Source organism: Carcharodon carcharias, chromosome 12, assembly GCF_017639515.1.
Source record: "Carcharodon carcharias isolate sCarCar2 chromosome 12, sCarCar2.pri, whole genome shotgun sequence".
Lineage (NCBI taxonomy): Eukaryota > Metazoa > Chordata > Chondrichthyes > Lamniformes > Lamnidae > Carcharodon > Carcharodon carcharias.
In genome coordinates, this window is record NC_054478.1 from 111,008,231 (window position 1) to 111,026,271 (window position 18,041).

Consider the following 18,041-nt stretch of genomic DNA (forward strand, 5'->3'; position numbering starts at 1 on the left):
ATAGATGAACAAATTTGCAAAGAAATTACAGGGAGGTACAAAAACTGAGTAGTTACAATGGGGAACTTTAATTATCCTAATAAAGACTGGGATAGTAATAATAAGGGCAGAGTGTGCACACACACCTGGAATGTTGAATCCTATTCACGCAGTCTGAGCCTCAAATAAATAAGGCCAAAGAGAATCATTATTAGCCCATCAGCTGATGTTTTCCTCTCTGAACTGTGAACCACAGTATTTTGCTTTTATTTAACTGTGAATCTTGATGTTAAGAAATAAACTTTGAAAAGGTACTCAGTAGAAGTCTTTGTTAAAGTTTGTTTTGTGATCAAGTTCTATTATGTGTAAAATCTGTTCAAACTTCACTTAGCTGATGCTTCGAGAGGCAATTAAAATTCAATGGCCCAGATTTTCTGGTCAACGGTGGTGAGGGTGCGCCTGCTGCAGACTGCAATGTAATCTGCTCACTGATCTTTTTACACTGGAGCCTTTGCATCTTCCGATGCTGGTTCCAGCAGGAATGCAAGAACAAAGTCGTGAGGCCAAATGGTGAGAGGAATTCCAGCAAAGTCACATCCTCTTTTTTTCATCATGAACTGAAGACATGCCCCTTAAGGTCTGTCTTGCATTCATTAACTTGCACTGCTTTAAATGGAGTTACCATTCCTGACACTGGACAACCTTCTCTCACTGGCAATGCTCACCCCCTCTTTCACCTTCCTCCCCCCAAACAATCCTTCTTCTCTCCCTCACCTTCTTCTGACAATCCTTACGCCCTTCCTCACGCCCCAATGTCCACCCCCTCACTCCGACAACGCTCAACCCTTTCTTCACTCCCCAATGATGCTCATCACCCCTACCATGACACTGCTCAAACCCCTCCCTCATACATAAATACTCACCCTCCCTAACTCTGACAATGCTGACTCTTCCAACATCAACCAGACAGGAGTCAGGTGTTCTAGGAGACTAGTCAAAGGGAGTTAACATTGCCGGGACAGGGGGGAAAGCGAACATCACCAGATCGTGGGGTGGAGAAGGAGAACATTGTCGAGGGTAGTGTTGGTGATCATTGCTGGGTTGGGGTGGGGGTTAAACAGTGCCAGAACAGGGAAGGGAGTTGGGGGGTTTGGGGGGGGGGGGGGGGGGGCGCGGGTAGAGAGATGAACATTGCCAGGGCGGTGGAGGGGTAAATGGGGATGGTGAACATTGTCGGGGGGGTGCTGAACAAAGCCAGAACAGAGATGAACATTGTTGTGGTCGCTGCTGTGCTTTGACACTCCAGCTGAGTTACTTTGAGCTGCGCTCCTCAACAAGTTTTACACCTGCTAGTAAATACATGTAAAAAAAAACCAGGGTAAGTATTAGGCAAAAAGCCCAAGTCTGCGTGGTTCTGGCCATCTCATCCCACTATCAGTGAAACATGCAGCAACCACTGCAGTGTAAAACCGGCAATCAGAAGTTTAAACTTCCCATGTAAATACTGTGCATGTGCATTCATTGGGGCTTCCTCAGGGTCTCGAGACTTAAGCTGCATCTTTTAGATTTTAAATTAATAGCATAACATATTACAATGGAACATTAGTGAAGACAAAGTTAAAAAAGATTATGGTTTTAATTTTTCATGCAAAAAGACAACTATTTTAACATGGCAGACACATGGAAACGCCACCACCTGGAAGCTCCTCTTCAAGCCACTCACCATCCTGACTTGGAACTACTGCAGGGTGAAAATCCTGGAACTCCCTCCCTAATAGCACTGTGGGTATTCCTACATCACTGGGACTGCAGCGGTTCAAGAAGGCAGCTCACCACCAGCTTCTCAAGGGCAACTAGGGATGGGCAACAAATGCTGGCCTAGCCAGCGATGCCCACATCCCGTAAGTGAATTTTTAAAAATGGTGTGGAAATAACTAAGCTCTCATATTTTAGTTTTAAACCCAATATAACTGCTAAAAGCACATTCCCAAATTATGTTATAAAATGTGAACAAGTTAAATTCAACATAATGCAAACCTAGTGTAACACACAGACAGTGATTTTGTGCAGAGAGCACTTTATATTCTCTCCATACTGCAAGGCAGCATCAACGTAAAATGCCTCTTCAGCTTACCCCCTCTTGTGCAGTCAAGCTCCAGAGCGACAAGATAAAGCTAACCATGTTCATCAATTACATTTTGCATGGTACATTGCGAGTGCTCAAGATTTACTTAGAAGTTTCCAAAACTAAGACATTTTCAGACTACAAATACTTTGTACTTTTTTAACCTGATAAAGGACATTCTGACTTCAGGTGATTTTACCAATTCTTTTTCATCCAAATTCAGAAAATATGTACTTGAAGATCAGAAGATCAAGAAATAAAGTAAAAGCTTACACACGAAGAACTTAGGCAATTCTAGATTTAGTGAGGTACAACATTGTTGTTGATGGCAGGTTTACTAGAAGCTCGGGCCAAAAAAGAGTCATTATTTAATAAAATACTTATCAAATCATCAGATATTACCAACACAACAACCTGAACATAAATGGCAGCTGAATGTGATAACATGTCCAAATTTGATTCATAGATAAAAAATAACCAGACACCAAGCAATGCTGAAAACAGGGCGAGGCATGGTGTAAAAAAGTGTTTTGAGGATAATAATCTTCTACAAAACATGCATATTCAATTATTTATACCAGACAATGGAAAAGACATTCAAGCAGGTTGTAAACAGGCTCTCAATTCACCACTTGGCTATTTTGCACTATCACCAATTTCACCCCACCATGTCTCAGTAACAGAAGCTTTTGCAATACAGTCACAATGTCATTCATATCACAGGCAAAACATAACTGATTAATCATCCATTACTATACACGCACACTGCAAACTTTAAAATGATTAGGAAATTTCAGTCATTATATTGAATTAGGTTTTTTTTCTCCCCATCCCATTTTGGAAGTTGTTTTGTTCTTTTCTAGGACCACATTTTATGAGGGGGAGCATAGGTAGTTAAACATGCAATTTGTATGAATCTGTGGCAATGCTCATCAGCAGGCAAAACACATTTTGAAATATACATGTCTTTAGCCACTAATTTATGCTGATAATTCTTATTAATAAGCAAGACTTTCAGACTGCAATTACAACTGGCATATCATGAATCCTGTTAATTGAGCTACCAGGGCTAGGCATACGAGACTATTGACTAACTGACTGCCAGCAACCTTTAATGTTTCAGTATCCTCCTGTTAATTAATCTTTTTGTCATCTGTTGACATTTCAACATTTTTAAAATGAACATCTCTGGGTCCTTATATTAGTACAACCTGCAACAAACCTATTTTTGATTAGCAGATTGCTACCCAAACATAAGCTCCTGAGCTGAATGATTTTGTATATTTTCAACACACATATTCAAACATATGCTATTATGGTAATAACGATAACCCATAACAACCAAAAGTAACATTTAAAATGAATATTGCTGAAAAGAGAGACATGTTGCCAAAGCTTTGTGTCTTGCGCTCATCAGGACAAATGCAAGAATGTTGAATTTCTAATGATCAGAACAATTTATATTGCTGGAGAAAATGGTGTTGATTGATTGGCTGAGACATTGTCATGGAGAAAGCAATGGCGAGCTATAGACTTTCCAAGCTCCCAGGTAATTCAAAAAGGCACAAGACTTGAACATATTCCTTTTATTTGCAGAGAACAAGTCCCTGCCTATGAATGTGTCACTCTCAGCAAGTGTACATGAGCTACGTTATGAGCTTGACTGATTATCTTAAATTGGTTGTTAGTGTAGTCACTAACACACTCAGGATTGCTCAGCAAGTTCTTCCTAACCATGGAATCACATCTAAAAGTAGACTTTTTGTTTTGGGTTTTTTAAGGTTGAGTACAACAGCCAAAGGAACATGCTGTTTGATTCGATCAGCCAATTGTTGGGACATTTGTCTATGCATCTGGCATTGCACCAGCAGTGAAGTTCATACACATTGCTCAATTGTGTGGTAGATAGAAAGTGTTTTGGGACTGACAGCAGCATCCTGTTAGTGGAAAAGATCACTCACATAGCCACTGCATTGTAGCAGTGTGAAATTGCTTGCTTAACCTTTTGTTCAAATTTTGGAGATACTTTGCGTTAGGATAATCTGAGGTAGACCAGGCACTTGTCAGGCCTAAAAGTGGCGGCCTTTGGCCCATTTGTGAATTTGCACGATATACAGCAAACAACGATCTGAACAGGACAGCCATTGTCTCCACAGAACCTCTGAGATGGAGCAGTCTAAGACGCTTCTTTCCTCAACATGATAGTTGAGAAATCCATGAATTGATTCTTCACTCTTGTCTATCGCAAGTCTGGCTTCAGTCAGTATGCACATTGGAATTCGTATAGCTCCATGTGCTGTAAGTTTGGCCTTATCAGCAATCTTGTAAATAGGGCCCTAGCCATTTGTTCACCTTGCAAGATTGATGGAGAAGTAAAGCGCATCAATGTTAACCTGCAGAGCAATGGCTATCCTGATTAGATCATTGTACAATACATAGTGAGCAAACTCAAATGGTGCAAAGGCTGCCACGTTCAGACCTGAAAAGTGCCGGGTCTACCTCAACTTACCCTGCAAAGGCAAAGTATCTCAAGAAATTGAAAAACCAATTGAGCGAGTCATTTCACGCTGCTACAGTGCAGTGGTTATGCAATTAGTATTTTCCAATCATGATGCTGACATCAGTCCAAAAAGACGTTCTGCTTACCACACAATTGAACAATGTTGTTTCTGAATTTCAGTATTGGTTTGATGCCAGGTACATGGGCTGTGTCCCCCAGCGACTGAGTGAATCAAACAACATATTCCTTTGGCTGTTCGTAATAGACAGAGTACAGACTGTACTCAACCAGTCCACACTTTCAAAACCCAAAACAAAACATCTAGTGTTAGATGTGATTTTGCAATTAGGTAACACTTGCAGAACAATCCTGAGTACGCTATTAGCTACACTAACAACCAATTTAAGACAATCAGTCCAGCTTGCAACATGGCTCACTTACACTTTATAAAAGTGACACACATTCATACACAGGGATCCATAGTCAGTAACCAAAGGAATATGTTCAAGTCTCACGTCTTTTTTTGAATAATCTGGGAGTTTGGGGAGTCTAAAGTTCTCATTGCTTTCTCCGTGGCAATGCCTTGGCCAATCAGAGTCCACTTGCCAAACAATCAGCACCCTTTTCTCCTGTAGAATAAATTGTGATGATTTGAAATTTGGCATTTCTTGCATATGTCCTGATGAGCGCAAGATGAAAAGCTTTAACCATGTCTCCCTTTTAAGCAATGTTTTAAAATGAAATTATAGTCCATTTAAAAATATTATTTTCAATGACTCAGAAAATTTATTCGGCAAGTAAATGCCAGAACTTATGGGTGGACATCAGGCGGGGATAGGAAGATGCGGATGTCCCACCTGCAAAAGAATAGCCTTTCAAGTCACTGTCAAAGAGCACACAATTACAGTAATGGTCATTTGAGGTGAGGAGGATCCCTGATGCCTATGGACCTGTACATAACCAACAAGTTGATGCCTTTACTGCAAGTGGATATGGGAAAATTTGTGTGCTCATAGGAACAGGGCCATTTAGACCCTCAAGCTTATTCCACTATTCAATTACATCATAGCTGATTTGTGACCTAACTTTTCCCCAGATCCCTTAATACCTTTGGTTACCATAAAATCTATCAATCTCATATTTAAACCTAACAGTTCATCTAGCGTCAATTGTTGTTTGTGGAAGATATTTCCGAACCTTGGATGCAGATATGGTTCCTCATCTCACTCCTCAAATATCTGGTTCTAAATTTTAGAATATGTCCCTAGTCCTAGACTCGCCAACCAGCAGGAATAGTTTCTCTCTATCTACCCTCTGAAAACTTTGATTAAAACAATCTTAAACCTTCTAAATTTCAAGAAATGCAATCCTAGTTGGTGTAACTTCTCATAATTTAACCTCTAGAGTCCAGACATTATTCTGGTAAATCAATATATTCTTCCTAAGGTGTGATGTCACAACTAAACACAATAATGTAGGTGTGGTCCAATTAGGACTTTGTATAGCTGTAGCATGACTTCCACTCACTTCTATTCTAGTCCTCTAGATAAAAATACTGGAATTCCTTTAATTTTTTTTGGATTATTTTTATACCTATCCACAACATTTAAATGATGCACATGGACCCCCCATGAATCTCTATTTCTTTCTAGTTTATCACTTAGAAAGTACTTTGATATATCCCTCATCAGTCTCAAGTTGATGACCTCATATTTGCATACACAAATACATTTGCCGTGTAATTAACCTATCATTATCTGTAATTTTATGCTTCCATCCACACTGCTTACAGTGCCATCTATCTTCACGCCATTGGCAAAAATGTGGCTTTTTATCATAACTTGTTCATAAATGTGGTGAATCATTGAGACCCAACACAGATCCTTACAGGAAACCACTAGTCACATCTTGCCAATTAAGAGCATCTGTCCATTTTCCTTAATCTCAGTCTCCTGCCACTCAGTCAATATCCTAACCAAAATCAACAGTTTGCCTTCAATTCCACGAGCTTCACCTTTAGTTAACAATCTCTTATGAGGGATTTTTTAATCAGGTGTTTACTACATGATCACTTTAATAGCAGTCATAGACATTCTCACCTATTACTTTTTGAATTCAAAAAATTCAGATTCATCAAGTATGGCCTAGCCTTTGCAAATCCATGTTGACTCTCTGATCAGTTGAGCATTTTCGAGGTGTTCAGTCATTCTTTCTTTAATTATACACTGTAGTAATTACCCAACACGTTAGGCTAACTGCCCAATAATTCCTTGGTTTCCTGTCACCTTTCTTAAATAGTAGAATGGATGGTAATTTTCTATATAAAGGAACGGCTCTCAAACAGATAGAACTTTGTAAAATTATAGTTAGGGAATCTGCAAAGTTCTCATCTACTTTCGCTAAAATCTGGGATGGAAATCATCTGGACCTGGGAATTTGTCAATCTTCAGTACCATTATTTCCTTCATAATGGTTACTTTGTTCACATTAATTTGGGTTCGACCCTATCCCTGATTCAATATTAGTTTCTTTCAGATGTTCAGCATGCTTACCTCTTCCTCTATGGTAAATACTAATGCCAAATAATTAATCAACACATCTATTTTAAGATCTTGACATTTAGAGGTGTAACTGGTTCCATATCACATTATTTTAACGCCTTCCACTGATCTTCTGCCTTTTCAACCAATAACAGATTTGCTCAGTTTATTACAGACTGTCTCTGCCTAATCACATTGAAGTCAGCCTTACCTAAATCTAGAATCTCCATAGCTATTCTACATTTCTTCCTCTCAATTATATAATGATCACCATTAGATAAACATTCACACACTAATAAGCTTTAACTGAATCTGGTCATTCCTCATTACTCACTCAAATATAACACACCCCTTTGTTGGTTCTAAGACATATTATTATAGAAAACTGTCTCGGGCATGCTCAAGAAATTCATTACCTTTCTGACATGTGCTAGCTTGCTTGTATATAAAAGTTAAAATCACTCTGCTTTTACCATGTTTGTCTAATTTCTGTCTAATCCACTTCACAGCTGTTTCCACGCTCCCACTACAGGCTTAAGTGCTTTTCTATTTTCTCAATTTCCCATTGCCTGCTTACCTCTCATGAGGTCTTTTCTTGACATCCTTATGGATAGGATTTATCATTAAGCACCAAGGCTATTCCTCCTCCTCACCAATTTTATTATCTTTGCTGTAGACTTCATAACCCTTGTACATTTGGTCCCAGCCCTCACCATCTTGCAGCCATATCTCAGTATTGGCCACCATGTCATACACTTCAAGGTGAATTTGTGCCTGCAATTAATTTTAATTTATTCCTTATACTCCCATGTGTTTTTATAAACAACTTAATCGGGTGACACACCTTAACCTGTGCTTCTGCCCTTATGTTTTACTCTCACATTTCTCAATTTCAAAACATTTTACTGACCCTTTCTTTTAATCCTCCCAAATGTAGTACCTATTTTGGAAATTTAAGCAACTTTTATTTCATTGACTGGTAAAAAAATAGCCTGAAACAGCAGCTTTGCAGCCAAATAATAAATCATAATTAAAATATTGATATGGTCACAGCACAGAAATAACTAGGTCGGCCTTTATTATGTGGTAATATCAAACAAACAAGAGGTCTGCTAAACGAGTGCTCTGACCCTAACAAATAAAGTTCCACATTTGTACTGGAAATGTTAAATTAAGAAGCTCTTTCAAAATAATTCTTCACTTTACCTTTAGTTATCTTCTAGATAACGTCTCCTTTAATTAAAAAAGGTTCTTCCCTGGACAAAGGGAGAAAGTAACTGCCCATAACACACATATGGTCAAACTCGAATGCCCTTTAACCATTTGAGAGATAGAATGCTGTCGTGAGCATTTTGAGATGGTTCTACACACAATGGCAATTTTTCACTTAACGGTGCACTAATGAATTTGTATCAAAACAACAGTATCATTACCCTAGCATTTGCAGACATTAGGCTTTCTATATTTCTGTAATCTAATAACTAAATCCCCATTTTCTATAACAGCATTTGGGTCCGATAAACCAAATCTAGCTATTTGAATGTCAACATGATGCCACACTAACTTTAATCCTTACCCAGCAGATTAAACTGTGAATTGCTTGAGCTTTGCCTCTGGGATTCTGGTGAATTTTGGCATGTCTTCCTTTTAAAAGACATGAATAAGTGTTGACAGAGCTCTCCTGGGATCTCCACCTCCAGATATGTCTTCATGAATAATTTGAAGCCTTCATAATCGATAGGCTGGTAACAAGGAAAAATTATATTTAAACAATGAGCATATAATGCCAACAATTCATTCAATAACATATATATATAAAATATTAAATAGTAACAAGTTGGGTCACAAATGAAATGTATTTTTAAAAAAAATCCCTTTCCTGGGCCAAAAGTTTTTGGCAACTGTTTTAATGCACCATATTACTTCCACAAAAATATTTAGATGTTGAAATAGACAAGCAAAAACCTGATTGTAAATGTTCCTGTTCGTGGGACTTGTATTATTATGATGCTCAATATTTTCGTATGAACAGTGTACAATTGTATTTATAACGCACGTAAGGAAAAAAATCCAGTCATTATCATAAAATTAATGATGTATGTGGTAACAAAAGAAAACTCAAAATTGTAGCTTGCATGACACAGAGGTGATACAAGGAAAAGGTATTGAAAATGTCGGTTAAATCTAAGGATCAGGCATTGATTATTAATTTATCTAGCTAGTCAGTTAAAGGCAGCCGCTATGATCACAAGAGTCCATTAGCTAATTACGCCTTCTGTACAGATAATCATTTTAACATGACAGAGCTGCTCTAATGTAAGTTTCCTGCGGTAATTCATTTGAATTATTTCTTAGGAACCTGAGCTGTATGCAAAAAAAGTAAATAAACCACTACAAAACACAATCAGTGATGAGAATTAATATTTTTAATTAATGCTTATAAAATGCATGCAACACAGTGTATTTTATAACTATCAGATTCACAATGATACCAAGACATCAAATTAAAACAAGTCCAAAGAATTCATTCAAAATTGAACATAATTTTACAATAACATGTACAAGAAGGAAGACAATAACACAATCTTAGGACTGTAGGTTCATTCTCACAATCTTACAATGCATTCTTAAGCCCCTTCTTTATTTTACCTAGGCACATAGGAAATAGCAGTCTGAGGAGGTGGGGAGCTCATCTCGAGCCTGCTCCACCATTCAACTAGCTCTTGGCAGGTCTTCTACCTCAATGCCATTTTCCTGCACTCTCTCATATCCCTGAAGTCCTTAACATACAGAAATCTATCGATCTCTGTTTTCAACATTTTCAATGTCTAAATATCCACAGCCCTCTGGGGTAGACAATTCCAAAGATTCACCACCCTGTGAGTGAAGAAATTTCTCCTCATCTCAGTCCTAAATGGCCTACCTCTTATTCTGACACAGTGTCGCCTGTTTCTGGCCTACCTCTTATTCTGAGTCTGTGTCCTCTATTTCTAGAACAACCAACTTCGCCCAGCAACACCACTCCCATCTAGGTTTCCCCAGTCAGGGGAAACATCCTTCCTGCCCTTTATCTACCTTTTCTATTCGCTCATGGCATGTGGGCATTGCTGGCTAGGTCAGCATTTATTGCTCATCCCTAATTGCCCTCGAGAAAATGGTGGTATGCTGCCTTCTTGAACTGGTGCAGTTTATGTGTTGTAAGAACACCCACCCTGTCGAGCCCTGTAAAAATTGTATGTTTCAATGAGATCACCTCTCATTCTCCTAAACTCTGGAGAATATAGGTCCAGTCTCCTCAATCTCTCCTCACAGGACGATCCCACCATCCAAGGAAATAATTTAGTGAATCTTCATTGCACTCCCTCTATGGCAAGTGGATCTTTCCTTAGGTGAGTAAATCAAAACTATACACAATACTCCAGGTGCCAAGGTGCTATACAATTGCAGTAAGACCTCTTAGCTCCTGCACTCAAATCCTCTTGCAATAAAGGCCAATATACCTTTGTCTTCCTAATTGCTTGGTGACTCATGAACAAGGACACCCAGGTCCCTTTGGATATCAACACTTCCCAATCTCTCACCATTTAAGAAATACTCTGCATTTCTGTTTTTCCAACTGAAGTGGATAACTTTGTACTTTTCTACATTATATTGCATCTGCCATGTTCTTGCCTGCTCACTTAGCCTGCTACAAATGAAGGATACTCCACTGTACTGCACACTACTGTGAAATAAAAGCCAATGATATTGCAGTCCAAGTCAGTTTTTACTTTAGATAAAAGCAAAAAACTGGGGATGCTGGAAATCCAAAACAAAAACAAAAATACCTGGAAAAACTCAGCAGGTCTGGCAGCATCTGCGGAGAGGAACACAGTTAACGTTTCGAGTCCGAATGACCCTTCAACAGAACTAAGTAAAAATAGAAGAGAAGTGAAATATAAGCTGGTTTGGTGGGGGGGGGGGGGGGGGGGGGGGGGGGGGGGAAACGACAGGTAGAGCTGGTTAGAGGGCCAGTGATAGGTGGAGGTAACCAAAAGATGTCACGGACAAAAGGACAAAGAGGTGTTGAAGGTGGTGATATTATCTAATGAATGTGCTAATTAACGGTATAAAGCAAGACAAGCAAGGTACAGACAGCCCTGGTTTTACTTTGGTTGAAATCATGGATTTAACTGTGCTATCCCAGTATCTGTGACTAGCCATAAATTATCTATTTGCAATTAAAATCTGTTAAAGACAAACATATACAATTGTATATACAGGTACAGTCTCTCAAATTCAGCTATTTGAAAACCAGAGTTGTCTAAAAACAGGACTTTTTTTTGATATGCTGCCATGCATCAATTATAATTGTTGTTAAATGAGTAAAATAACATACCAGGGCAATTTGGCTAGGTGCTGCAATGGTGCACCTGACTATTTATCAGCTTCACGGGATCTTATCCATTCTCCGATGACCTTTGACCCCACACAACCCGGCTTTGCCCGATCTGCCCACCCCGACCCATCAGCCTTACTTACCATGTTAATTTTTTTCCAAACTTTATTTCCTAATAAGCCTTAATAAAGAGAAATTTATTCACTTGATTTCACGTGTCTATTAATTAAATTAAGATTGAATGACTTCCTTCTGAGCGGTAACAACTCTGTGAAACAGGCAAGATCTGAAATCTGGCATGGACTCAGTTCCGAGGCTGTTAGATTTGAGACACTGTACCTGTACGCACACAGCATTTCATGCATATTTTGTTAATACTAGTTTTTCCTTTTGCTTCTTCTCTTGCAGTTGATGACTCATGCTGGGGTACAATTCATGAGTGGCAACAACATTCTATTACCTTAAAAATTAGCCATTTTTATGTCTGAAATGAGGGAGCAATTTCCAACAAGCTACTTAGCTGCAGGAAGTAACCAAGCCCAATCTTGTTTTTGTCTGATGTTCACACATAGATAATTCTTATTAAAGTTGGCTGAATAACAATCAGGAGAGAGAAACCTAGTTTAACTTGCTTTGCTGTCCAATTAAAGGACACTGATTCTACAGCAACTACACTCCAGCTAACACCAACTAACTAGTAAATGCTTGGATCCAACCTGAAAGCTTCCTTATATGTTCATTTCAGTAACGCACCTCATGGAGCAAGCCTCTATTAATTCTAACAAATTAAGCCTCATTATAACAAATTTATCAGCGGAGCTAAATGATGTTGGTCGTGTCAAATTACTAGTTTTATTGAATTACTGTACTTGTGACATTGTGGTTTGGATTCACTCAGTGTTGAGCTACAGCAGCGCAAGATCAGGTAGGAAATACACAAGATTATACTCTAGTTACAGGTTAAGTTGGAAGCTAAGACACATTACTACTTTTAACAGCTCCATGAGCAGTGGAACCTAGTTACTATTTGTAAATAAAAATCCACATTTTTCCACAGATAAAATGGACAAAACCTCACTATTTTGCACAGTGCCTCAGCTCAGTCGCAGTTTTGAGTGCTGTACTTTTTGCCAATTATCTCGTGATGTAGCTCAACTTTGCACACGTCCTGGCCAATGTATTGCAGTGGAGTTTTGAACTGACACCAGAGCACAATGACATACACACTAATTGAGAACTACATTCATATTTATTCATCACCTTTTAATTTCTTTGATTTTTTGAAATGAGCTCTCATTAACTGGCATGGATATTCAGTGTAACTAAATGATAAAATAAGTAACTAATTAGTGTGGCAGTTACATCAACAATTGCTTCCAATAAAGTAGGCTCCATCACAGCCAGATGTACACCATAACAATGTTTAGTGAGGCTGAGGCATATATTAAAATGAACAATAAATGGTGTGTGCTTAACGGAGATACAAATTCTAAAGTTAAATGTAACAATTACTAGGGGTGTAATAAGAGCTTTGTGTACCATATTGAAAAGCACTGGTGGTTAGAAATTAGTCAATAGACTGTACAAAGCATCTTTTTTAAATGGGTGGCCAATAGCATAGGGTCATAACAAAGTTCAGAACAATTTCCAAAAGCATGGAGACAAAAGACCAATTAGACGATTAACTCAATCTTTCCACAGATTCTAAATACACCCTATCCAAAAGAAGTACAAGGGAAGTGCCAATTAAACTTTTTTAAAATCTGAGCCTCTTCTCCGAATCATAAATAGCTTCCTTTCAGAAAAGGCCCGCTACAAAAAGCTGCAAAGTGTTCTAAGTTTGGCCCCACCAGTATTCTATACAATTAGAACAACTTCTTGTAGCCATACTCAAATATATCCTCGTACTTCATTAGCTTTACGGCGATTAGAAACTCTCAGAAAATGTTCAACGATCATACCCCATCCCTTTTCATTCTTCATATTTGCTGTTTTTAGTTACAATTGTCACCTAAACGATTATATTTGGTCATTCAGCATGTAGTTTGAGCAGGTCAGAGGACCTCCTACTTGGACTACTCTTGGAGCTATTTATAGTGACCATCCACATATCCTTGCTCTATGGCAAGATTAGTTTCATGGTTCAAGCACCGGTTTCCAACCAGCTGATCCTAAATCAGAAACATTCACTATCTACTGACTCAGAGGATAGTTTACTTGGACTGTTGTTTGATTTTCAACAAGGTTGGCATTGTAATTTTTTGCTTATGTATCAATTCCAATTTGACTTTTCAAATCAAACAATAAATCCTGTCATAACATTACTGTGAAATCTCTATCCAAGAAGAAATTTTGAGTTGTGATAAATTTATATGTTATCAGATCGTCTGTAAAAAAACTCATCATACATTTTAAATTATTTGAATAAATTTGATGCAACATATTTTTATATGACATGTCTATTCTATTTAAAAGCATGAGCTGTCACAGGATTCCAAAAGGTTATATGCCCTGCAGTTAGCATCGTGAACATAATTTTAATGTGACTAATGGATTACAATGGGCCAACATCTAACTTTACATGACAATCTCAAATTGAACTCTTAGGTACTGCCTTCTGAAATAAATCATGACTTCAGCCTCCAAAGAACTGTAAAATCGAACGGATAACAAGGTTAAACTAACTACAAGGTTTCTTTTCGATAGCTGATAATAGAGAACAAAATTAAAATTATGAAAACAAATTCACTTATGTCACGGTTCGTCCATGAACCTTATAAAGGCGTCCTCACCATTAAGTATTAATGGAAAAGTAGGCACACAATTTCCTGAGATACATGAGTAGTATTTTGTCAGACTAAGTGAGAAAATGGTTCTCAGCTTCTAACAGAATTTCTTTGGTTGTTTTTGAAATAATATTCAAAGGAAAACCAAAAAGAAAATTTTGATTTATTCAGGCAACTATTATGTGGATGCATCTTTTCAAAGAGAAGCCTATTTGTGCGTGAGGATAAAAGGGAATGAGAACCAGTGCTGACCCACCTCAAACGTGAGAAGTAATACAGATTACACATCTGTAACAACTTGTGTTAGAAATCCATTTACATTTTCAACTGACCATTTTATAAGTTGAAAAATCTAAAGATATCTCTGTACAGTGTATTTCAGGCTGTATGTATTTAGAATTGACATTTTATTAAAAACACAATGTTGAATGAATAGGATTTTAAGTAAAAGACACTCATTGGGCAGGATTTTCAATTGATGATCCCTTTTGAATTAGAACGATCAGTAACAGGTCAGGAACCCGTTAATAGCTATAGTTCTAGCTGAGCCACAGCATTAGCATCCCTGGTTCTCCAGCCAATCAGAGAGGGTAAGAAGGAAGACGCATCAGCTCTGTCAAAGAAAGGATTTCTCATTAAAGGGATTCCAGCATACCTTAGAATGGTTCAATTGGACAAGGATTCCTAAAACTAAAGCAACCAGAGGAGAGAAGATGTTATTTCCCAGATTTCTCATGCTTACCTGAAAATCCTGGTGCAGGAGCTGAGGGACTGCAGTGAGGTGATGTTTTCCAAGGGCGGGAGGAAGTATGGTCCTTCCAATCTTGAGACAGTGCACCTCAAAGATCAAGAACCTCAGTGGTGGGGCGGGGGGGGGGGGGGGGGGGGGGCCAGAAAGGTGAGTGACATAACACTTCCAGATGCCAGGACCCATATTCTTATCTTCATAGTATTCTTCTGCACTGCGCTCTTCTAATCAAAACATCTCCACTCATTCTTCTCTCTTCAGGTATCTCCTCAAATCCCCATCTGGACAGCCAACGCTCTCACTCGCCTTCATCCTCATCTTATTTCTCTCTCTCTCAGCCTTGCCTCACAGTCACACTTCAAAAATGTGGCCCTTCCCTCCTCTCTACACCAGTCATTTTTAATACTCTTAACTCTGTCATCCCTCCTTGCAAGAAAGGAGAGTACACAAGCCTGGGAAGAAGCACACAGCAGTGAGGAGGGGAGCTTCCAATGCCCAGTGAGGTGATGGTCTTGGCCCAGGAGGCTGCTGATGACAGCAATGATTTGCTGTGAAAGCCTGAGCCTCATGAAGCCTGATCAGTTCTCTCAGATCAAGAGAGCTGATCCTCTACCTGTAGACGACGTGGTGGGGGTCCTGTTTTCTTCGAGCTGGGTCCATCCCCTCTTCCCTGTAAGCTGCTCCTCTTGTTCCTCATCAGGGTGCAATGTAGAGTTGCATAAGCTGCTTTGATGCTGTGATGAAGGCTAACAACAGGGATCAAAAATTAAGAGAAACGCAAGACAGGTGAACTGACTTCCAAGAACTTGGCAATGAACAGTCAAGCAGTGAACGTATACTTTGAGAAGAGATGCTGTAAGCTACAGCCTCTCACCCCCTGCCATGTCACTGGTTTACACTGGTGATTTGCTTACAGCTTGAGAAATGGATGCTCTGGCTATTGAAGCCAGGTTACTTAAAATAAAAGTAATGGCCTATTTGAATATTTTATGTCCCTAACAGTCCCAAGAGTTGGTTCCCTGCTCCTTTCACAGGCACCTGACTAAAACCTGGAAGCGGGAGGATGATGTTGGGATCCCGATCCAATGTCACTTTTAGAAAATTTAACTCTCTTCAAGCACCCAAAAAGGTGAGTGACATAACACTTCCAGATGCCAGGACCCATATTCTTATCTTCATAGTATTCTTCTGCACTGCGCTCTTCTAATCAAAACATCTCCACTCATTCTTCTCTCTTCAGGTATCTCCTCAAATCCCCATCTGGACAGCCAACGCTCTCACTCGCCTTCATCCTCATCTTATTTCTCTCTCTCTCAGCCTTGCCTCACAGTCACACTTCAAAGATGTGGCCCTTCCCTCCTCTCTACACCAGTCATTTTTAATACTCTTAACTCTGTCATCCCTCCTTGCAAGAAAGGAGAGTACACAAGCCTGGGAAGAAGCACACAGCAGTGAGGAGGGGAGCTTCCAATGCCCAGTGAGGTGATGGTCTTGGCCCAGGAGGCTGCTGATGCCATCAATGATTTGCTGTGAAAGCCTGAGCCTCATGAAGCCTGATCAGTTCTCTCAGATCAAGAGAGCTGATCCTCTACCTGTAGACGACGTGGTGGGGGTCCTGTTTTCTTCGAGCTGGGTCCATCCCCTCTTCCCTGTAAGCTGCTCCTCTTGTTCCTCATCAGGGTGCAATGTAGAGTTGCATAAGCTGCTTTGATGCTGTGATGAAGGCTAACAACAGGGATCAAAAATTAAGAGAAACGCAAGACAGGTGAACTGACTTCCAAGAACTTGGCAATGAACAGTCAAGCAGTGAACGTATACTTTGAGAAGAGATGCTGTAAGCTACAGCCTCTCACCCCCTGCCATGTCACTGGTTTACACTGGTGATTTGCTTACAGCTTGAGAAATGGATGCTCTGGCTATTGAAGCCAGGTTACTTAAAATAAAAGTAATGGCCTATTTGAATATTTTATGTCCCTAACAGTCCCAAGAGTTGGTTCCCTGCTCCTTTCACAGGCACCTGACTAAAACCTGGAAGCGGGAGGATGATGTTGGGATCCCGATCCAATGTCACTTTTAGAAAATTTAACTCTCTTCAAGCACCCAAACCTGCCTCCTCTTTCCCATTGAAATTCCCCACATTTGCTTCGGAAAACATGTCAGAGTGAAAGAGAGAGGGCTGACTTTCAGAAATTAATTACATCACCTATAACATAGTAGTAAAATATTATAATTATGTTATAGTCATGCTCTAACAATTACAGTTTGAGCCCAAAAGGATTACTAACTCCCATATTACTTTGTAATAAAATATAATTCAACTTCTTTCATCATGCATAGCAATGATAATATATTGCTCATTACATGTAAATATATCTGCCAACACATTAAGGGAAGTCACAGGAGATTCTCTCGTGTACATACCTAAAACAGTTACTATAAAAGGCTAACAAAAATAAACTTAACCACATCCAATGCAAGAAAATGTTTTCTGTAACTTAAATTAACTGATTTTTTGTTCTTTCTTCAATAAAAAATGAACCACAGTTAGATTCATGATTAGAAAAATAAATCAGTTGATAAATTAGGACATGTGCTGTGACATGTGGAAATCTTGTAGTAGTAATAGTACTGTATTCAGCAGTGATGGTGATTGATATGTGCTGACAAAGTAATGCTTACACTGGTTATGAGTGATGACTATGTCTGGACACATGATAACGAGACGGGGACTATAGCGATAAGTATGGTGATGTGAAGGAACCAATCAATAACTGATGAGGAGCCACTACTGAAAATTGGTAGTGATTTGTGAACCTAATAACTTATGCAACGAAAACAGGCTATACTATGCCATGGATAATTTTATGAACCTTTGCAGGAACTAGAGTCAAGGATATTATTCATGAATGTCTGAATACAGAATTACTAGGATTATTAAAGTTTTTTTTTCCATTTATGGGAGGTAGGCGTCGCTTACTAGGCCCG

General features: G+C 39.0%; 1 protein-coding gene across 9 annotated transcripts in view; it reads right to left on the reverse strand.

Annotated features, from left to right (window-relative positions):
* Positions 1-18,041, reverse strand: part of LOC121284866 (diacylglycerol kinase beta) — a 695,944-nt gene that overhangs the window by 490,411 nt on the left and 187,492 nt on the right. For 8 of the 9 annotated variants that reach the window (XM_041200699.1, XM_041200700.1, XM_041200703.1 and 5 more), the window contains one exon: positions 8,721-8,886. The exons of the other annotated variant lie outside the window; for it this stretch is intronic. In XM_041200699.1, coding sequence (XP_041056633.1) covers positions 8,721-8,886 — 166 coding nt within the window. The remainder of the gene's footprint in view (positions 1-8,720; positions 8,887-18,041) is intronic. 9 annotated transcript variants of the gene reach the window in all.